The sequence below is a fragment of the Penicillium daleae genome (assembly GCF_028827525.1).
Source record: "Penicillium daleae strain IBT 16125 chromosome Unknown utg000005l_segment0_segment0, whole genome shotgun sequence".
Classification (NCBI taxonomy): domain Eukaryota; kingdom Fungi; phylum Ascomycota; class Eurotiomycetes; order Eurotiales; family Aspergillaceae; genus Penicillium; species Penicillium daleae.
Window position 1 is genome coordinate 2,978,484 of NW_026623153.1, and position 22,297 is coordinate 3,000,780.

Here is a 22,297-nt window from a genome sequence, read left to right on the forward strand (position 1 = left end):
TCGTTGCCATATCGGAGACGGCACTGAGGATACCTGGCATACGCAACGGGATGTTGGTCTACAGGTAGAGACCTATCACTCGGATGGCATGTACAGCAGCTAACACTGGTCGGTCTGGTCTATCCCGAAGATATAAAGCTTTTGAGCATGATGACTGTCAGGTATCTTGGTCGAGTCAGACGGCTGTCAATAAGCATAGAATTTACAGGGAGGATTTTTTGGGTGAAGAATGAGATTCAATTGGCAATCACAAGCGTTAATATAGCTAATGATTTATCATTTCTGAGTCCAATAGCATTTCAATCATCTTGAGCTTCATATAGCCCTCAACTCGACTAGTCAAAAGTGATACCTTCTTATGCGAGAGCCAACCCGTAAATATATACCACGTGATTCATGGCTAATGCCAGTTTAGACTCGGAAAATACAAACTGGTTGATCTTGAATATCCTTGCACTCTGCCTTCAACCTTTTCCTGAAGGTCGGAATCTGTGTCTACCAAAGACATTATCATTAGATTTACCCCTGGATATCCCCTGAACTTCTTCTGGTTTCAGGAACTGACCGCACACTTCTTGGCTAGCTTGGCGGGCCTTCTCCAGTCGGAGTGATTACTGCGGCGGAGCTACTCCACCGCGGTCATGCACTAATTCAAACGACCAACGCTCCTTAATTGTCAACATTCGCGCGCGAGATGCTGCTTGCTCGTCAATTCTCTGCCTCAACACTTTGAAAAGCTGCAATTATAGAATGACAGCGAGATATTCGAATCATATCCGACAGGGCCTCGATTGATCCCGCATGTATGCAGCTAGGTCCCTGACCTGCCAACTTCCCCGCGACCTGCAACTAAAGATCATCTAGCAACCACAGCATGGCCGACGCTCAGTTCGCCCCATCTTCCCAGAAGGAGGCTGGACAGAGCCCGGAAAGTGAGACGCGCAAGAAGCCCGACCCGATCTCAGTCTCGAATGGTTCAAAGCTGGCCTCACCCTTCCCGTCTCCCACCGACACGAACCGACCCGCCTCTCTGAGACAACCTCCGGCGACAGATACGGTAGAGAATGAGAGAGGCTTGGAAAGAAAAGAGGCATCCAAAGCGACCGGATCAATCGCCTCGAATAAGGAAAATTTGCGTGCCTCCTCAACGCAACGTGGCTCTCCAAAAGAGCATCCCTCCCCTAAAACTCGACTGCCGAACAGTGACAGAGACTCGCCAGTGAACCGTCACAGACACCAGGCTTCGATACCTGGTGTGTCCCCTCCGTCTCGTGCGCCGAGTGTCCAGTTTCGCGATACAGACAACGAAGCCCCTGATGCGCCCGCATCCCGGGGGCCATCCCGGCCCTCATCCGTGTACGGGGAGGATGGAGAACAACCGAGAGGACGGTCATTCATGACCCGATTGAAGTCACTCGCTGCATCCCCACCCTTTGCATCCCATTCCAGGTCGGCGAGCGGAGCTACGATTGGTGACTTCCGTCCAGCACCGGCCGACATGGTGACTCCAGGCTCTGAGCGGGGTGAATTTCGCTTCCCTGAGCCCCTGACTGAGGAGGGCAGTGACGCAGACGCTGATGCGGAGGAAAGTGGTGCTGAGCAACAAGCTGAACGCCCCAAAAGGAAGAGAATCCTGCGTCGTCGACGACAGACGGACGAAGAGGTTGGAAACCGCACTTCTCCTACAACTCCTAAGACTACACGCCGCCCATCTTTCCACTTCGCATCCTCCTTTGCTCCTTTTGAGAACTACCGGACCAATCTATTCCCTCGCAGAGCCAGCACCACGGACTTCACGCCTCAACCCCGCGAGGGAGTGTCCGAGGACGAGGGTCGTGCTCAGCTAAGCAGGCGCAAGAGGAGTACATTGAGCACACGTGGCTTCTCTTATATCGGGAGGACACAGCAGGATGGTAATCAGGATGAACCGCAGCGACCTAGTCAATTACGGCGTCTTACCGGCATTGGAGGCCCATCGGACAACAATGAGAGCCTTGCAGCTACCTGGAGACGCCATCGAAACGAACGAGGCACTAGTGCTAGTGCACAGCGCTGGAGGCAAATCAAAGCTGGTCTCAAGCTGATCGGTCAACGGCGCAGGCCAGAGAATGCGGTGGACAACAAGAAATCAGCAGAGCTGCTCGCCGAACTGTCTTCCGCTGTACCTGCTGCTCTCATCTTAGCCAGTGCGTTCCAACGCGATGAACACGGAAGCAGGCGAATTCCAATTCTATTGGAGCAATTGAAAGTTCGTGTTACCGACAGTCGCATTGACTCGCATTCCGGTGACCGTCACCTGGTGTTCCGTATTGAACTGGAGTACGGAAGTGGGATGACACGAATGAAATGGGTCATCTTCCGGACTTTGAGGGATTTCGCCAACTTGCATCTCAAGTACAAGCTTCACCTTGGCACACAAAAGTACATTCAGCTACGAACAAGCGAGAATAGCCCTAATCTTCCTCGTTTCCCCAGAAGTGCTTTCCCTTACATGCGTGGTGTTCGTGGACTGGAAAGCGAGTTTGAAGATGAGGAAGAGGATGGCGGATACGAGACCGAGGCCATGAGTGGCACCGAAAAGGCAGCAAAGAAGAAGGGCAAGAGCCCGCAATATCAGCGCAGACCTTCTCAGGGTATTGCTCGCAGAAAGTCTAGCATCACCAACCAGGAAGGGGAGTCTGCTGCTGGACCTTCGTCTACCCACGAAGGACCTGGTGGTAGACGGGAGACGTATCCTGAAAGACAGCGGAAGAAGCTCGAGCTTTACCTGCAGAAGATGATTCGTTTTTTGATATTCCGAGCTGACAGCAACCGTCTCTGCAAGTTCCTTGAGCTGTCTGCGCTTGGTGTACGCCTTGCCGCCGAAGGGAGTTACCACGGTAAAGAGGGCTTCCTCATCATCCAATATTCAAAGGGTCTCGACTTCCGTCGAGCCCTAACGCCCTCGCTGATCACGAAGCGGCACTGGCCCAAATGGTTCCTTGTTCGTCACAGCTACGTGGTCTGCGTGGATTCCCCCGAGGAGATGAACATTTACGATGTCTTCATGATTGATTCCCACTTCAAGATGCAAACCAAAAAGATAAGCCTTCGCAATCAAAAGGCAAAGGACCTGGCAAAGTCAGCAAAGGATTCGGCTAGACACCCCCAGCACCACACTCTTCGACTTGAAAACTCCGAGCGCAAGTTGAAGTTGTTGGCCCGAAACGAACGTCAGCTTTTGCAGTTTGAAGAGTCGATTCGTTTCATGGCTGAAAACACCCCGTGGATGCAGCCAAACCGGTTCGACAGTTTCGCTCCGGTGCGTCAGAAGTGCTTTGCGCAGTGGCTAGTTGATGGCCGAGACCACATGTGGGTAGTATCCAGAGCTATCAACCAGGCGAAGGATGTAATTTACATCCACGATTGGTGGCTCAGCCCAGAACTTTACATGCGACGCCCTGCCGCCATTAGCCAGAAGTGGCGCCTGGATCGTCTCTTGCAGAAGAAGGCCCGAGAAGGTGTGAAAGTCTTTGTGATCATGTACCGCAACATCAACTCTGCCATCCCGATTGACTCCGAATACTCTAAGTTCTCTCTGCTTGAGCTCCACCCAAACATCTTTGTCCAGAGATCTCCGAACCAGTTCCGTCAGAACACTTTCTTCTGGGCCCATCACGAGAAGCTGTGCCTCATCGATCACACGCTGGCTTTCGTTGGAGGAATTGATCTGTGCTTTGGACGGTGGGACACGCCTCAGCATTCGCTCACTGATGATAAGCCCACTGGCTTTGAAACTACAGACATGCCCAAGGATGCAGATCACTGCCAACTTTGGCCTGGAAAGGATTATTCCAACCCTCGTATTCAAGATTTCTATGATTTGGATAAACCTTACGAGGAGATGTATGATCGATGTGTCGTGCCTCGTATGCCCTGGCATGATATCTCTATGCATGTCGTCGGCCAGCCGGCCCGAGATCTAACTCGCCATTTCGTTCAGCGCTGGAATTATATTCTTCGTCAACGGAAGCCAACACGACCAACCCCTTTCCTGCTGCCACCTCCGGACTTCAACCCGGCTGACCTGGAAGCTTTGGGTCTGGATGGAACTTGTGAGGTGCAAATCCTGCGCTCCAGCAGCATGTGGTCAACTGGCACACCAGATGTCACTGAACACAGTATCATGAACGCTTACGTCAAGCTGATTGAAGAGTCCGAGCATTTTGTCTACATCGAGAACCAGTTCTTTATCAGTACCTGTGAAATCGATGGCAGGAAGATCGAGAACCTGATCGGTGATGCCTTGGTTGAGAGAATCGTCCGAGCAGCCAAGAATGAGGAGGCCTGGCGTGCTGTTATTGTGATTCCTTTGATCCCCGGTTTCCAAAATACCGTGGACAGTGAGGGTGGTACCAGTGTGCGTCTTATCATGCAGTGTCAATACCGCAGTATCTGCCGTGGTGAGACATCCATCTTCGGGCGTCTTCGGGCGCTTGGCATCGAGCCCGAGGACTACATTCAGTTCTTCAGCTTGCGAACCTGGGGCAAGATTGGTCCGCAAAAGCAGTTGGTGACCGAGCAACTGTACATCCATGCAAAGTGCATGGTTGTCGATGATCGTGCTGCCATTATTGGATCGGCCAACATCAACGAGCGATCCATGCTGGGATCTCGCGATTCCGAGGTCGCTGCCATCGTCCGGGATACTGATATGATCTCATCAACTATGGCTGGCAAACCTTACCTTGTTGGCCGATTCCCACACACTCTGCGAATGCGTTTGATGCGAGAGCACCTTGGCATCGATGTCGATGAGCTTTTGGAGCACGATTTCTCTACCGAAGAGGAACTTCGCAAGATCCAGGTTGTCGAAGAAGGCCCCCAGCCGACTAATGGGCGAGAACGACGCGAATCAGAGTCGTCCATGATCGAACGACAGGATGAGCGTGAGATGATGGAGCGCCGTCATCGCGTTCAGGATGAGTTCTTGTCGCGCTCTGAGCACATGCACAGCTTCAACCATGACGTTGACTGGGAACAGGGTAAAAACCCCAATCTGAAGAGCAATCGCCGCCTGACTGCCGATCCGCGTGTTACAGACAATCCTGAGCACAAGAAAGACGTCGACGGCGATGGTGTCGACCACTTGATTAATGCGGAGAAGGCTGGCCTGGGAGTCGGCCGTGATTCTCAAATGTCACCAGACGGACGGGAGGCGCTCGTTTCGCCAATTGCTTCTGAAGGAAAGGGTACATTTGAGCAGCCCAAACATGCCTCGGAGCGAAAGTCGTCTCAGGCCCCATCAACTTCCAAGGCCGGCAAGCAAAGCTCGTCGGCTGAAACTGCCCGTGACTCTGAAGCTAACACTAATTCCGACACCCCGTCGCTGGGACATGCCGCCTCTGGTTCATCAAGCCGCGAGTCCGCTAATGGCAACGGCGGCTTATACGTGTTCAAGGAAACCCAGGGCAACTCTACATATGACAACCCGCTTGTCCCTGATCTGAAGCGTATCTTTGTTGACAAAGACTGCATGAAGGACCCGGTCAATGATGCATTCTATCTGGATACTTGGCAGGCCCTTGCGGAGAAGAATACAAAGATCTATCGGTCTGTTTTCCGGTGCATGCCAGACAGTGAAGTCAAAAACTGGAAGGAATACAAGGAGTATGCAGCATATGGTGAGCGCTTTGCAGAGATGCAAAATCACCAAGGCGGCAAGCCGGCTCCTTCATCCAACCAGAAGCAAACCGGCGCTCCCAGTGCTGGTGCTAGTGGCAGTGCCAGTGGGCTCGCCTCTTCAATGTCGCTTGGCGGCCCTAGATCTGAAGGATTCGGGGACTTGAAAGCTCCTCAAACAATCGACGAGAAGGCCGATGTCAACAGCGCTAAGAATGAACTCGAACGGCCGCAATCCGACCTGGCAAAGCAGGAAACCTTGTCGTCCATTGATGAGAAAGTAGCGCTGAAGACGGCATCCGAACCTCACTTGGTGAGTACCGCCGTGAACAACGAGGAGAGTCTAACCGGCGAGGATGCCGAAAAGCCACGCTCCGCATCGGTCCATGTCGACTACTCCGAGGCTGTGAATTTGAATGCGACATCGACATCGCAGTCCCGCAGACGGAGACGGCGGGCTACCACCATCGGATCCAAGGGCGGCATCCATGGAACGGACGAAGTGATGGACAAGCAACGTGCTGAAGATCTTTTGAACAAGGTCCAGGGTCATCTAATCCTCTGGCCATATGACTGGTATGACCCAATTTTTTCTTTCTCCATTTACACTGGCATTTATGCTAACTAATATTCCTATAGGCTTGAAAAGGAAGAGCAAGGCGGAAACTGGCTATATGCCTTGGACCAGATCTCGCCTCTGGAAATTTAGTAAGTTTCTTTTCTCGTCTCGTTGGCACGCAAAGTATCCCCGTTACTAACAAGCTGTCCTAGTAATTAATTTCTTTTCATCGACTTGCACTGGACGGCGTCTGCGTGAAGAACTTGCTTCTCACTCATTTCTATCGTCCTCTCTCGGTCTCTTGTATATTTGAGCGCTGCTGTTCTTGCTTGCTTCGTTCTATGCATTGTACTACCTCGTTCTTGTTTTATTAGACTAATATCCCTTAAAAAACGCGGGACGTGATTCTTTTGATCTCGATGTGTAGCTACGGCCTATTGACTGGGCGGGCATTAATTCATATGACAGCCAATCAACTGCTAGTCAATTTTAAAAAGAGCCGAGACGAGCTTGTATACAGGGTATCAAAAAAGTAAATCTAAATCATACAGCATCCCAGCTCAAGAGGGCTGCGATCCAGCACAATCCAAAATCTGCTCCCGCATCCTCTCCAATCCATCGAACTTGGCCCGCAGAGCTTTCGTCAGAATCGACATCTCCTCCGGGGCTCCCTCCCAACTCTCACATGCCGAGCGAAGCTGCTCATGCGCAGTGGCAAAGACACTCTGCAGCTCGGGGGTGCGTGTACACGACCGACCCAAGTCATTCATGTAATGCGTCGGATCCTGCACGCATAACCGACGACTAGCAGGCAAATTCCCTCTTGCAGCAGCAGTACGCTTAGCAGCAATGAGGGACCGTTGACCACGAACATACGCAGACTCCTCTACCCCATCAGTTTCCCGCAGAGTACCCGCGTCAAAAAAGCTCGGTGGATCAACCGCGACGCCGACGGACCTCAAGTCAACATCCCTGCCGTACAGCTGAAGGAAAGCAAGTAACTGATCGCCGAGACGGTGCGGACCAGGGAAGCGGCCGTGGTTCATCTTCAAGAATGCAACTAACAGCATGGATAGTGCATCGGAGCTAATACCCGCTTGCGAGGATCCGAATAAACCACGAGCTTCGAGCAAAGCACGTGTTGTTGCGTGCAGCGGTCGTAGAGATGGGTACTCTACCAAGTAATCCTGTAGATACTCCGTGAACGCAGGTACCCGTTCACCACAGTAGAATTGCAGCAATAAGCCCGTGGGACGATGTCGAGCTTCTAGCACGAGGCTGCGCTTTCCAGACAGACGGACTTGGTCTTTGAACTCTGGAGCACTCTGCAACGTTGATTCGACTTGACGGAGTAGATTCAAGTGTGCATCTCGGATCTGAGGACGAGTCGGACTTGGTCTGCGAGTTCTCTCCAAGGACCGCGGGAGATCTTCAAAGGGTAGGAGGAAGTCCAGGTCTGAATGCGCCAGCGCAAGACCCGTACGGCGGGATCCGATGAGTGTCGGTGTATGTGGAACAATTGATTTCAGTAACGAAGAGACTTCCTCACCGAGCCGAGAAGCTCGGTTTTCCTCGCTGGAGCTCGGAGCTAAATAGCGGTGCAAAGCTTGTATCTCCGCATCCAAGTATGCAGAAGCATGACCAGGAGCACCAGCGTTGGCCAGATAGCTCAACCACGGTGTTTCACCCAGTCGACCACAACCCACATCACCCACGGACCGAATTGCATTCCTCTCGGGTCGGTCATCCGTCGAGTGGGTGCTAGGTTCTGGGGTCCGCCTGCGTGAGCGCTTTTTGGCGCTCGCCTTCCCAGACAGATCTAGCTCGGGGCTAATCACCGGTGGCGATAGCGGCGCCGGCAGTGGTGGCTGGTAACCTGCACGGTTTTCGGGCGGAATGTAAGGTCTAAAGAGGCCCGGAGATGGAGCACGAGGGTAGGTTTTGCGGATGAGACGAGCGCGGTTAGAGGCGCGATGCGCCTCTAGGGTTTTGCGCAGACTGTTGGCGAAAACGTCGTCATCCTGGGGAGGTTGGATGGTGCGGAATCGCCGGGGGATGTGGAAGAGGCGAGAGGATTGGATGCCAGACAGTCGCATCGCCGGGCGATCACCGAGGCGGCATATTGTGGAGGAAGGAGAAGGAAGAGAGGTGGATGAGGATTTGAGGGAACGGGACTGTGATAGATGGAGGCCTGAGGCAGGACAAGTGGTGTATTGATCAATTGGAGGGATTGGAGGGTCAACTGGCAAAAGGAACTTGGATAGCCCTAAATAATATAGATTGGTATAATATGCTTTCAAGTATACAATTGCATCATTGCTTTGTATCCCTGTGTGTAGCTATCTCTGTTCTTCTATATCATTGACGATGATCGTAGACATCCTCAACTGTGACAGGGTTCTTGTCTGTAAGTGTACTGTATGTACTGGACGTATGAGCCACTTATAGTAGGCGGTAAGTATCATATCGAGGACAATTCTGCAGTCTTCGGGTAACTTACATACTCTGTACCATCATGACTGTATTATATCCTGCCCTGGCCGATCTTAGCATGTCCGCTCTAAGATGCTCCCCATGAACTATACAAAACTACGAAGAACTCGTTCGATCACAAACGATTTTGTCTCGAATCTTCGACATCTAGCCCAGGCTTTCTAGTCCACCAGCACCAAGCCCCTATTCATCGGCTGTTACTCTTTTAACCTGGCTCCATAGTCCATATGACGTAGGACTGAAGCCATTATTCACCGAGCAGTCCTGAAGCGAAGCGTTCCTGTTTCGGCCAGTGGCTTCATTCACCGCTCTCCCCTCCAAACCACAACCGACATCGACCCTTCCGTTTCTAACTGCTTTCTGGCTCTTGTGTTTATTGCCATTCTAACTCTCCTCTCCTTCGAACGCGTCTGCTTCAATCTTCAACTCTTCCTTGTCCTGCCGATCTAGTGGTGTACTGCTTCGACTCGTCATCCATGGCTTGCTCGCGCCCATAGTTCCACTCTCGTGTCGATCAACCCCTCGACGCCCGTCTTCCTCCGAGGTATGCAATGTTCACCCTCGTTGCGTCTAGGTCACCAACCGTCATAGTCAATTGCGTGGCCTTGAGCATCGGAAAAGTGTACATGTGACAATTGGCAGTGCTAACAGCTGGGGCTTCTACAGTTGAATTGCTTGGTGTGACGCATCGTCCTCGTCCCTGATTCCGGAACCCCACACATCATCATCATGTCTGATCAAGGAAGCCCCGCGAAGGTCCCTGACGGACAACCAGACCCAGTCCTCGTTGGACCGGGGCTTACAGCTTTAAAGGATGAAGCTTACAAAGATGCGACTAATGCTACGCCGAGCTTGCCCGCCGATAAGAAACACCAGATGGATAGTGATGCGCCTTCGTACTTTGCTAGCATCCCGGGCGTGAGGACCGACGCACTGGACTCCTCGGATGCCGCTCCGCCACCAGGCCGGAGGAAGATGTCTTCAGGACAAGACCTCCTGCGCCGGTTGAGCCTTACGGGGGACGCATCGCCAATGTCGCCTGAGATTGACCCTCGCTCGCAGCATCCAGGGTTGAAGTTGAGTGGCCGACTGATCAGCGCGGCCTTTTGTATCCCGTACAAGCTCTATCATCAATCTGGTTCAAACTGGGTACGTGGTGATCCTTATGATAATATTCCATTTCCTTGGCAAAGATAACGATACTGATACTTCTTATCTCTCTGTCTAGGAACTCAAGCCGCGGTCCGGAACTTCAGCCCTCTTCGATTCATTCGCTCATCTAGCCTCTGATGAGACTCAATGGTCTCATACGCTGGTGGGATGGACTGGAGAGGTCGAGCCTGCATCTGATACGAAGATGCCTCTCCAGCAGATTCCAGTAAATGCGGCTACCAAGCTACCGACTAGTGCCAGCGCTGCGGGCGCGATCCCACTCAACAAGGCAGCCGCACCCGTTCCGGTAAATGCGAGTCAGAAACCCCCTTCACACCCTCTGATTGATGGAATCAGCATTGAGAAAGAGGACCGGGAAAGGCTTGATCAACAGTTGGCCTCTGGGCGTTATGGCCGGATCTTGCCAGTCTGGCTATCGGATGAGTCAGAGGAGCCACAAGACACCGTCCTCCTCAAAGACCAAGGAAGGTGGCGCCGGTATGCAGAGAGAGAACTCTACCCTCTCCTGCACTACAAGCAGCATGGCCCTACGGACGGTCGTTCGGAGCAGCGGTGGTGGTCTGATTATACCCGCCTGAATCAACTCTTTGCGGATCGCATTGCGGCGGACTATCAGGAAGGCGACGTGGTCTGGATTCACGATTACCACCTTTTCCTCCTGCCCAGCCTACTACGACAGCGCATCCCGAATATCTACATCGGCTTCTTCCTACACTCGCCGTTCCCCAGTAGCGAGTTCGTCCGATGTTTGGCCAAGCGCAAGGAAGTCTTGACCGGAGTCCTCGGTGCCAACATGATTGGGTTCCAGACATTCTCCTATTCACGGCACTTTTCTTCATGTTGCACCCGTGTCTTGGGCTTCGAGTCTAATTCTGCTGGTGTGGACGCATATGGTGCCCACGTTGCCGTGGATGTCTTCCCCATTGGAATCGATGCTCGAGCGATACAAAAGGCGGCCTTCGGATCGCTGGATCTGGAGAAGACCGTGCAAGGCATCCGCAAATTGTATGCCGGAAAGAAGATTATCGTCGGCCGTGATCGTCTTGACAGTGTTCGCGGTGTGGCCCAAAAGTTGCAGGCTTTCGAAATTTTCTTGGAAAGATACCCTGAATGGCGGGATAAGGTTGTTCTCATCCAAGTGACAAGCCCGACCAGCGTTGAGGAAGAGAAAGAGGATCCCGAGAACAAGATTGCTGGCCAGATTGCCAACCTTGTTTCCACGATTAATGGTCGCTTTGGATCGCTCAGCTTCTCTCCGGTGCAGTACTACCCACAGTATCTGTCTCAGCGGGAGTACTTTGCTCTTCTGCGCGTCGCTGACGTGGGACTGATCACCACTGTCCGCGACGGTATGAACACCACGAGTTTGGAGTATATCGTGTGCCAACAGACAAACCACAGTCCCCTCATCCTTTCGGAATTCTCGGGCACTGCAGGCACATTGCCCAGCGCTATTCACATCAACCCCTGGGACTTGGTGGGTGTCGCTGGCGCAATTGACAAAGCCCTCAAGATGCCGGCCGATCAGCGCAAGGACCAGCACCTGAAGCTGTACAAGCACGTCATCACCAACACCGTCAGCACTTGGTCCACGCTGTTCCTCCACCGTCTCCTCACCAACCTGTCCTCCTTTGACCAGTCTGTCGCTACGCCTGCCCTAGATCGCGGTAAATTGATGAAGGCATACCGCAAAGCACGGAGACGGCTGTTCATGTTTGACTACGACGGTACCCTCACGCCGATTGTAAAGGACCCGCAGGCCGCAATCCCGTCCGATCGTGTCCTGCGCACTTTGAAGAGCTTGTCTGCTGATCCCCGAAATGCCGTCTGGATCATCAGTGGACGAGATCAGGCCTTTTTGGATGAATGGATGGGTCATCTCCCCGAGCTAGGCCTCAGTGCCGAGCACGGGTGTTTTATCCGCAAGCCCCGGTCAGATGACTGGGAGAATCTGGCCGAGCGGACCAACATGGGCTGGCAAAAGGAAGTAATTGAAGTTTTCCAGCACTACACCGAACGGACGCAAGGGTCATTTATTGAGCGCAAACGTGTGGCATTGACCTGGCACTACCGCCGGGCCGACCCGGAGTATGGAGCCTTCCAGGCACGTGAATGTCGCAAGGCCCTGGAAGATACGGTTGCCAAGCGGTGGGATGTGGAGGTTATGGCCGGCAAGGCCAACCTCGAGGTGCGGCCGACTTTTGTCAACAAGGGATTCATTGCGACACGGTTGGTCAACGAGTATGGTACGGAGCCGGGTAAGGCGCCGGAATTCATCTTGTGTCTGGGCGACGACTTTACCGATGAAGGTATGCATGACCCCCCTACGTTTGGATTCTTCCAGTTAACAACTTGGGAAACTCGGAATTTGCTAATTATGTCTCAAACTAGATATGTTCCGTGCCCTTCAAAAGTTCGACCTGCCGCAGGACCATGTGTACTCGGTGACCGTTGGCGCCAGCTCGAAGCAGACCGATGCCAGCTGGCACCTGCTTGAGCCAGCAGACGTCATCAGCACTTTGCAAATGCTCAACAGCAACTCGCACCAAGATCATTGAGACTCGACAGCTAACTCCCCGATGCTGGTCCGTAAGCCTCCATGGGAGCGACTTTGCTGTGTTCTGCATGTTCCCCCTCTTCTAGCCTAATGATTTTGTTTCTTGATGATTGGTCCCTACATTACATCCTAGCATGCACGTACACGAACGAACTCATACAAGCCGGAGAAACCGGTGTCTTTTCCCACTCTCTCGTACAGCCCCATCTGCCTTGTTAATTGCTATTTCATTTCAAATGCAGGGGATGTCTGGCGCAGTTGGAATTTTGATTTTGTTCGTTTCTCAGGGTGTCGAGCCCCTATCATGTGTTTTTTTGTTTTCCGTGGCGGTATTGATTCCTGTTATGATCTGGGCATAGATGTTTCAGCCTTGAATTGTAAAGAGCGAGTTGTTAGACGAATGGAGTTGCAGAGACATCTGATCTATCGGGGGAGGTATCTCCGATGGCATCCAATCTGGTTTCTCATGAATTTTCCAACTGTAATGCTACCAGTTCCATGTCGATCGTAGTACGACTGTAGTTAGGGTAGTCTCCATCGGCTCGATGGGATTATAAATCCAACCTGTTTCTCTCGTGCCGCGGCCCGCAATATCCGACAGCTTGAATTAGATTGGCTATCAATGCCGGGATACTGATAGGTCCAGTTAGGTCCGGTTATACTGGAGACTATTCCTGTACCGTAGACTCGAGCACGCCTTGACCTGCGGGGGTTACGAGGTCTTCTCCACAGGGGATTGAACAGTAGCAATATTCTCTACGTTTGTCTTCCAGTATATACCACCTCTTCATATCATGATAATATCTAACGTCTATTACACTGCTATACGTCTCGCATGTGTAACTACCATCAGCCTCAATTTCTCCTCCTCCTCCAAGTAGTGGACCCTCCCTCGGCGAAAGTCCTGGGAAGGCGCCTTGTCTATTCGGCAATCTCTGCGAATTACCGACGCCATTGCGATCGGCACGAATCCCGTTGAACTTGGGCCCCGGCCCGGGCATTTAGATTTTTTTTTGACAATGACTGGGTCTAGTAACTAACTAAGCACTTTACCATGAGTCAGGTAAGCATTTAATTTGGGGGTCTGCTCTTGGGGTAGAAATTAATGAGTTTACCCGGTTCTGGGTTCTCGTGCTCTTTTTACTTGAGCAATTTAATTCCTTCATCTTTCCTGGTTGATACATTTTTAACTCCGACTCCGTTGACAACTTCTATATTGACTTGTTATATCCCCATCACTACGGGGATTTTTTTTGGTTCACTGATCGTATCACATGGAGACATGAGTGACGAGACAACGGCGTCTTTCTAAACCCAAAAAAAACAAAGCTCGACTATATAACAATCTCGCACGGCATAATTATATCCGACCTGCGAAGCCAACATCCCATGGCCAATTCCATATCCGACTCCTCGTCCGAGAAGATTCAACCCTCGAGCATGATGGTAATGGTCGACGAGAAAGAGTCCCGATACATCGATCCAGGCGCTCTCGAAGCAAATCATCCACCACGACGCAGCCCATCTTCCGACGAAGAATCCACCCTCGACGAGCTTCACGATCACGACCACACACACAATGACCTCACACAAGTCCCGACCAACGCCAGCGCAATCGCTCGCACCCTCTCCGCCGTGCGAACGCGCGGGTCCGGCAAAGATCTAGGTCCACCGCCAGACGGGGGTTTCCAAGCCTGGCTGCAAGTCGCACTCGGCCATATGATCATCTTCAATACGTGGGGGTACATCAACAGTTTCGGAGTCTTCCAGACATACTATACCTCGACGCTGGGCCGACCACCATCCGACATCTCCTGGGTAGGCAGTATCCAGATCTTCCTACTCTTCTTCATCGGGACGTTTTCCGGGCGAGCCACGGATGCGGGATACTTCCGGTTCACGATCGTGGTGGGCGCGACGTTAGAAGTCTTTTGCATTTTCATGACCTCGCTGTGTACGGAGTACTGGCAGCTTTTCCTGGCGCAGGGACTGGGTCAGGGAATCGGGTGTGGACTCATGTTCTGTCCGACGTTGGCGCTCATCTCGACGTATTTTGTGAAAAGGCGCGGCATCGCAATTGGCATTGTTGCCTCTGGTTCGGCGACGGGCGGGCTCGTCTTCCCAGCCGTGGTGATGCGGTTACTCCCACGCATTGGATACGGATGGACTATGCGCACGCTGGGGCTCATCTCCCTGGTCACGCTAATCCCGTGTCTGATCTTCTTCAAACAGCGCCTGCCGCCTCGCACGAGCGGACCGTTACTCGAACTAGCTGCGTTCAAGGAACTGCCCTACCTCCTCTTCGCTGTGGGCATGTTCCTCAACTTCTGGGGCCTGTATGTGGCGTTTTTCTACATCGGCAGTTTCAGCCGCAACATCATCGGGGTATCGGAGACCGTCTCGATCGACCTTCTCCTCGTGATGAACGGAGTCGGCCTCGTGGGCCGGTTAGTGCCCAACCTGCTGGCGGATCAATTCACGGGTCCGCTGAACCTGCTCATTCCCTTCAGTGGGCTCACGGCCATTGTCGCGTATTGCTGGGCGCCCGTGAAAGACCTGTCGAGTCTGTGGGTGTTTGCTGCGCTGTATGGAGTGTTCGCGGCGGGGATTCAGTCGTTGTTCCCTGCGACGCTGAGCACGCTGACGACGGATTTGAAGAAGATTGGGGTGCGGATGGGCATGGTGCTTAGTGTTGTTGCGGTTGCGGCGCTGATCGGGTCGCCTATTGCGGGGGCGTTGATTCAGCGGGATGATGGGGGGTATTTGTATGCGCAGATGTTTATGGGCAGTGCCATTCTTGCTGGGACGTTGACTCTGATTGCGGCGAGAGTGTGTAAAGTGGGGACGGGTCTTGCTCGTGTATAGGGTCACGAAGCGAAGTGACAGGACTAGGACCAGGATGATGGACTCAATGTACAGAGAGCATTAATTATCCTTTGGTCTATTTATCTTTTTCCAGATACCTCAACTTATGAAACATATGATGACTTCAGCTATTTGCACAGTCCTAAACTCGACCCAGTAGGTCATAGCAACGCTTCCTGATCAGTAGAACTGAAGCATACGGAGATGGCGTCACCTGGCGGACTGGTCCTGTGCCAACGAAGAAGTCAGTGGATTCACCTAATTATCTCATTCCTTGAATACTTTATACCTTCAATTTACATCTCTCAATTCCCTCGACTGCCAGGCATCTCCGCCCATCGTCAGTCCTCTTGTCCAACCATCCAATCACCCTTCTTCTCCCCTCCCCCAACTCTCCTGGGGCTAGCGACTGTTAGTAATAATTTATTCATAGGGCCCTCCCATAGGCTTACGGGCCTCAGAAGCGGGCTTCTTTTCTCGGGACACCAAGGGCCGAGACTTCGGCAGAGGCAGGGATCGGAGGGGTCGGGCATGTCTCGCCCTCGGGAAATTCCAACGTAGTCAATTAATTGCGGCGTGTGAGATGGTAAGAAGAAGATTGAATTATGCGTATAACGTAGAGAGGAACTATGGTTCTGAGTATGAGTGAATATCAACATAAGATCGACCATTTCACGTCGACCTTCCATTCCAGAGTCTATCACGGGATAGTCTGACTTTGATAGTCGGATAGCGGGCAAACCCGGTTAAAGGACCATCATCCAGGCACAGTTACATAGTTAGGACTAAGTAACTTAGTCGTTAGTGTAGTTACTGACTGAATATTACGCTCCTCAACAAAAGGAAAGGGGAAAACCGGAGCGGAAGGGGGAACCGGGTCACGCGGGGAAGAATGACGAAAACCGGACCCGCTGAGATCACTGACCATCTCAGGTTCAACTACAAAACCTCGCTCCTCTGCCCGGTTTACTTGCCTGACGTTGTCTCGGTCCACTCTCCATACTTGCCTTGGTTGACCGGTTGACCTTGATTGCCACTCTGTCCATCCTTATCCCCCCTCCTACTTATATATTCTGAACCCTCTTCCATTGCAAGCCGAGGCTACAATTGCTGCATACTGCCCGCTTCCCGCTCCGATAACAACCGCGTCCACCCCCACCTTCTCCAACGTCGAGAAAGTTCATAAGCTTCTAATTTCCTAAGCATCTTCGCTACTTATACCAAAATCACATCCATCAATATGGCATCCAACGGAAGCGCTCACCCTCCTGTCGGCCAGGAGAACATCAACACCGACATCGTCACGCTCTCCCGCTTCTTCACGGAAGAGCAGATCAAATACCCCGATGCCTCGGGAGACTTCACCCTCCTCTGCCACGCCCTCCAGTTCTCCTTCAAGTCCATCGCCTACTACATCCGTCGCGCCTCCCTAATCAACCTCACCGGTCTGGCCGGCTCCTCCAACACCACCGGCGACGACCAGAAGAAGCTCGACGTGATCGGCAATGACATCTTCATCTCCGCCATGCGCGGCTCCGGCAAATGCCGCATCCTCGTCTCCGAGGAAGAAGAAAACGTGATCAAGTTCGATGAGCACCCCAACGCCCGCTACGCTGTCGTCTGCGACCCCATCGACGGCTCCTCCAATCTGGATGCCGGTGTCTCCGTCGGCACCATCTTCGGTATCTTCCAACTGCCCGACGAAGTCCTGGGCGAGGGCAAGTCCGTCGGCCCCGAGCATCTCTTGCACCCGGGTACTTCCCTCGTCGCCTCCGGTTTCACAATGTACGGCGCCTCCGCGCAATTGGTCATCACCATGCGCGGCGGTGGCGTCAACGGCTTCACCCTCGAGAACTCGCTGGGCGAGTTCATCCTCACCCACCCGAACATGAAGCTCCCCGAGACCCGCGCCATCTACTCCGTCAACGAGGGTAACAGCATGTACTGGGATGACTGGTGCAACGCCTACTTCCACAGCCTCAAGTACCCCGGCGAGGGCAAGAAGCCCTACAGCGCGCGTTACATCGGTTCCATGGTCGCAGACGCCTACCGTACCCTGCTGTACGGTGGTATCTTCGCTTACCCCGCCGACAAGAAGAGCCCCAAGGGTAAGCTGCGTATCTTGTACGAGTGTGCGCCCATGGCTATGGTGTTCGAGAACGCTGGCGGTCTCGCTGTCAACTCGCGCATGGAGCGGTTGATGGAGGTTCGTCCCGAGCACATCCATGACCGTAGTGGTGTCTTCCTCGGCTCCAAGGGTGAGGTCCAGAAGGTCATTGACATGTATAACAAGCACCAGAAATAAGCGTTGCGCTCTGTGCTGCTTTGTTTCCTTGTTTCTGTTTCCACCCTTTTGAATTCCTCGACACTTGGACGTGATTTGGCATCCTCACCTCGGTCTCGGGTACCGCTCGGCTCAGTCTCCTTTTCGCTATCGGGTTGTGGGAACCCGTTTTTATTTTTATGATTCCACGCCTTTTTTTTTTTTTTTTTATATTTCTACTTTCTGGTGTACTGAGCTGGTGTTCTTGTGTCTGGGTTTCATGAGTGATGACGTCTGCTTGAGTTGTCCTTTGCAGCGCTGTCATGCTCTTCACAGGCCATTCTCGGCTTGTCCCAAAATAAATAGGCTTAAATGAATAAAAAAAAATTATTAAAATAGATCCGCCTCGTTAGTTGTAGACCGAAAAGTAGCTACCAATGGATGATGGCTACATCAGGATCAGGTGCAGATAATCGCGGGTCCATCTCTCGCTTAATTTGCGTTTCATATACCAAGAGGTCATGACCAAAATTACAAACTGTTCTACATCTTTCCAGTCGTTTCTCGTAGTTCTAAAAGCCTTTCATGTCCTGAGTTATGAGAACGTATATATTCTAGCCTTCTTACAGTACATGAGACAAGGAAATCCCGAGTGAAGGGCAATCCCCCCCGGGATGCTAGTAGAGCAAAATGAGGGAACGAAAAGAATGAAACCAAGAAATGCAAGACCGACGGCTCAAACCTAGTCCACTGGATCTTCTTCCAGCAAGGTCTTGAAGCTGAACGGTAAGAAAGGAATACCCTCGCCCATGAAATGTTTGCTCATCGCCTCCACCCAGTGTAGACGAAGAGAATGAAGCACTAGATTGACTCGTTAGATTACATTCAAAGGATATTATCGTTGGGGTTAAGCGTGGATACTCACTGGCTGAAACTCCTTCCATGGTGACGAGCACCGCAACACTCAGAACAAGGAACAGGTAGGTGCAGACCACAGTCATGATCACTCGGATGACGTGGCTTTCCTGTGCGAAAGCGGTACCAATCGTCATATCCCAAAGGACGATGGAAAGCTGCTGGTGAGCCAAGGACAAAGCCCAAAGACGCAGGTACGAAGCCGTGTGCGATATACAGTTCAGGCAGAATTCGATAGTGTGAATGACCTGGTGGATCATAACGTCGCTGAAGTCAAACTCTTCATGCTCATCACCCTCATCAATGTTCTGAGCGATCATGGCAACACCCTCGCCGTCACTGGCCAGACTGTCGCGGGGGCCATCAAATCCGCCGTCCACATCGCCATCATCCTCCAAGGCGCTGACACGAGACTGCTCGCCCAGACCCCGGTAACCAAGGGCGCGGGCACGGTTGTGCTCATAGCGCAACCAGAAGGGCTTGAGGAAGAGCATTATGGGAACCTGAATGACCGCTATAAGGAGCAGCAGGACCTGAACGATCGCTTGGTTGGAATACAGCTTCTCCTGGACATTACCAGGGCTCAGGAACATGAAAATAAGCATGTTCAGCAGACTGGGTGGGTCCTGACCGATGGCGGGCCAGTTCACAGACCACTTGTACAGAATGGTGAGAGCCAGATAACCGAAGATGCACTGGAAGAACAGCATGCCAGGAACAAAGTTGCCAAGAATATCAACTTTAGACTTGAAATGCCGTGCATTGACGTACTGGTGGACCAGTGCATAAGTCATGTGGGACCAGCCCAGCAGAATACTCATCTTCATCTTCATACTGTTCGAGAAGAGCAAGGAGTTCTCCGCCTCGTGCCAGTTCCAATCTAAACCAATGGGGAAACGGTAGCCGTCTTTCAGAGTAGCCTCAACAGACTGACCAGCCTTGATATCTTCAGGCCACTGCCACTGACTGGGGAAAATGCTGAAAGCCTTGGAGAAGATGTCGTTGTAGATAAAACCGGTGTAGATCGAGAAGAGGCCCATCATCAGCATGATGTACCGGCCATAAAAGGCCATATATGTCAGCTCATCAAGCTTAGTCCGAAGCAGCTTCTTCTCAAACAAGATCATTGCAGATGCCGTCAGAGCCATAATGAAACCGTGACCCATATCACCGAACATGACAGCGAACAAAAAAGGGAACGTGACAATCGTGTATAGACCGGGGTTGACCTCGGAATACTTCGGGATACCATAGGAGTTGATGATGGTCTGGAAGGCCTCGGTGAACTTGTTGGTTCGGACATAGGTTGGCGGGGTTTTGTTGGTGCGGATCTGGTTGACGATAGTAGGGACAGAAAGGCCCGCACGATCGTTGACATCCTGCAGGGTCGACTTGATAAGCGGAAGGGAGTTTGTGGGGCACCACGCCTCAGCAATCAGGGTCTTGCGAGCTTGGTCGTATGAGAACCTGTTCAACGTGTCGTAAACAGCCTTCTCCTTCTTGACAATAATCATCCATGCCGCGAGAGAACGAGCGATCTGCGAGAGCTCCGCATCCAACGTGTTCTTGGTGTTGCGCAAGACGTTGCCCACGTCACCCAATCGAGTGTTGACCTCGTGAATCTGATCCCGGCGCAGCTCACTATTCTCATCCACTCCGTACAAAGAAGCGCCAAGCGATTCGGAGATCTTGCGGATCTTTGCGAGAATGTTCTTGCCATGGGCGAAGATCACGAACACGTTCTTGTGAATTTCTTCGTTGTTGGAAGGGTCGATGATCACTTCGGGGATCTCCGACTGGTTCATATAAAGATTACCGCGGAGTGTTCGCCAGAGGATGCGTTCGAAAGCTCCGATTCGGTCTCGAGGAATGACACCAGCGACAAAGCCAATGTTCATTTCCGAGAAGCTCTGCTGGCCCTGAGTGTCTCCATTTGCGCCGCGGGGTGCATGGTGCTCGATGTCGCGGAGAAGAGGCGCTTCATCGTTATCGAAGGATTGGCGGATGTCTTCAGTGTGGGTGTGGGCCTAGTATCTCCGCGTTAGTTTTGATTCATCCACCATCAGTTTCATGGTCAATACTAACCCGATCAAAGAATCCTCCTGCCTCTCGAAGAACCCAACGCCATTCGCTAAGCTCAACTTCGCGCTTCTTCAATGTCTCGTAGCTATCGTTCAAGGAAGCAACCCGCTGTTCGAGGCTCTCACTTCGCTCGGCCAACTCATCAATTTCGGAAGCCAGAGGAGCAGCCAGAGTGTCTGAAAAGTCGGTCGAGGGCCGCATCGGAATGGAAGCTTTCTCCATCTGCGAGTGGAAGTAGCCTGGTGTCGAAAAGAAGATTAGCATTTCGTTATTCAAAAGGATCATAATCAGCAAAACGTGAGATTATGGACATACGAAGCTGTCGTTCAACATTATCGAGGCGCCGAATCTCCTTAGTGAATGTCCGTTGGAAAGCGTTGGTGTCGGGGTTAAGCTGAGGAAACACGGGTTAGCGGGGTGTCGATGACGACCACAAACATGGGAAGCTTGAGTTATAGCATCCATACTCAACGTACATCTCTGAACTGGACCTGACCAATCTCGCCCAGGGCACTGACGACCTCCCTTCCGATCTCATTGGCAATGTAGAGCTGGGTCAGGCTCATCTCCGACGAGCGGAAGAAGGTATCCTGCGGAGCCATGGTGGGCAGGGGGCTTCAGGAAGCCAGACCTTTCCACCAGGGTAAACGCAGGTGAAGAATAGAAAACCGAATAAGATGCCTGTTGAGGCAAGAAGAGGGACTCAGATGATGTCGTCTAAGGTCGAGGGTTCTCCAAAGACAGCTCCTCGGGGAGAGCTGGCCGCATTGCACGTGATGTCACGTGAACATATTCCCTACGCTGAACAACCTTCGACGTCAACAAAGCATTTTGTCAATTACTGTAATATTGACCCGGTCGGCTGGTTCGACATTGTTAGATGCAGATGTATAACCCATGCGGTATATTGGGAGTACTGATAAAGGTATAACGATGCAGTTTGATATTATTTACGTGCCTACCCTATTTCAATTCAACACAATCTGCTATCTGTATAAGTATTCGAAGAATAGTAGTCGGCATTGAAGAATTGATGATTAGAACATCTGTCTGGCCTGTCTGCAAAATCATTACTCAAACATCCTCCTCATGGACATCATAATCTGCATGGCCAGTGGGTACTGATGAGTGCAATAACCAGTGCACTGAAACCATTTCCGTGCAGAAGATCCTTTCGAGCTGCACAAAGTGCCAATCTTGCGCTCACTGTCCTGGGCTATGGGCTATATACAGAGCATTTCCATTATCCTGCTTCCCCTCCCTCCGTGGGTTATACGGGAAAATTGCACTAGACGTAGGAGCTCGGCCTCTTTCCAAGCGTGGGGCTGCTTGATCATCCCTATACAGAGAGTCTATCCCACTGGACGCCCCAGCGCCATACGGCCCAGTTTCACACGGAAAAGGCGCTGGGCCCAACCTACTGTCCCAAAAAAAGAACGGTTCACACAAAGCTCTCATTTAGTTGCACAAACTAACGGAGCTAAACAAGTTGGCAAGATTCCATAACATCATTCCTCTCCTCAGTCAATTCTTGGATGTACACAATAACAAGGAGGCCAGGCACCGTTAGGTCCTAAACATGCGGAGATTGCGCTTCTGCGAACATATGGTCGAGGACACCAAACCTACAAAATAAAGGTGTGGTGCCCCATGCCATAGTACGAGAAACCCCTTACCCAGTGCATTGATTTTAAAATATTCTAGGTCCCCTGATATAGAGTTATCGAGA

The 22,297-nt window shown here is 52.0% G+C and overlaps 6 protein-coding genes across 6 annotated transcripts; 4 read left to right on the top strand and 2 right to left on the bottom strand.

The window, feature by feature from the left end:
* Window positions 1-874: 874 nt before the first annotated feature.
* On the top strand, window positions 875-6,439 carry pld3 (phospholipase D; the record flags this gene model as incomplete). The annotated part of the gene is made up of 3 exons (XM_056908625.1): window positions 875-6,237; window positions 6,301-6,369; window positions 6,433-6,439. 3 exons carry the CDS (start codon window positions 875-877, stop codon window positions 6,437-6,439), a joined length of 5,439 nt encoding a protein of 1,812 aa, XP_056767243.1.
* Window positions 6,440-6,780: 341 nt separating this feature from the next.
* Window positions 6,781-8,316, bottom strand: N7458_005244 (uncharacterized protein; the record flags this gene model as incomplete). The annotated part of the gene is made up of 1 exon (XM_056908626.1): window positions 6,781-8,316. The coding sequence occupies one exon, from the start codon at window positions 8,314-8,316 to the stop codon at window positions 6,781-6,783; it is 1,536 nt and encodes a 511-aa protein (XP_056767244.1).
* Window positions 8,317-9,442: 1,126 nt separating this feature from the next.
* orlA (putative alpha,alpha-trehalose-phosphate synthase subunit Tps2) lies at window positions 9,443-12,444 on the top strand (the record flags this gene model as incomplete). The annotated part of the gene is made up of 3 exons (XM_056908627.1): window positions 9,443-9,862; window positions 9,942-12,195; window positions 12,278-12,444. The coding sequence occupies 3 exons, from the start codon at window positions 9,443-9,445 to the stop codon at window positions 12,442-12,444; spliced, it is 2,841 nt and encodes a 946-aa protein (XP_056767245.1).
* Window positions 12,445-13,832: 1,388 nt separating this feature from the next.
* On the top strand, window positions 13,833-15,308 carry N7458_005246 (putative MFS monocarboxylate transporter; the record flags this gene model as incomplete). The annotated part of the gene is made up of 1 exon (XM_056908628.1): window positions 13,833-15,308. The coding sequence occupies one exon, from the start codon at window positions 13,833-13,835 to the stop codon at window positions 15,306-15,308; it is 1,476 nt and encodes a 491-aa protein (XP_056767246.1).
* A 1,240-nt stretch (window positions 15,309-16,548) lies between these two features.
* Window positions 16,549-17,613, top strand: fbp1 (fructose 1,6-bisphosphate 1-phosphatase; the record flags this gene model as incomplete). The annotated part of the gene is made up of 1 exon (XM_056908629.1): window positions 16,549-17,613. One exon carries the CDS (start codon window positions 16,549-16,551, stop codon window positions 17,611-17,613), a length of 1,065 nt encoding a protein of 354 aa, XP_056767247.1.
* Window positions 17,614-18,313: 700 nt separating this feature from the next.
* N7458_005248 (H(+)-transporting V0 sector ATPase subunit a) lies at window positions 18,314-21,170 on the bottom strand (the record flags this gene model as incomplete). Its single annotated transcript, XM_056908630.1, has 5 exons — window positions 18,314-18,432; window positions 18,497-20,513; window positions 20,572-20,807; window positions 20,884-20,962; window positions 21,045-21,170. 5 exons carry the CDS (start codon window positions 21,168-21,170, stop codon window positions 18,314-18,316), a joined length of 2,577 nt encoding a protein of 858 aa, XP_056767248.1.
* Window positions 21,171-22,297: the final 1,127 nt, after the last annotated feature.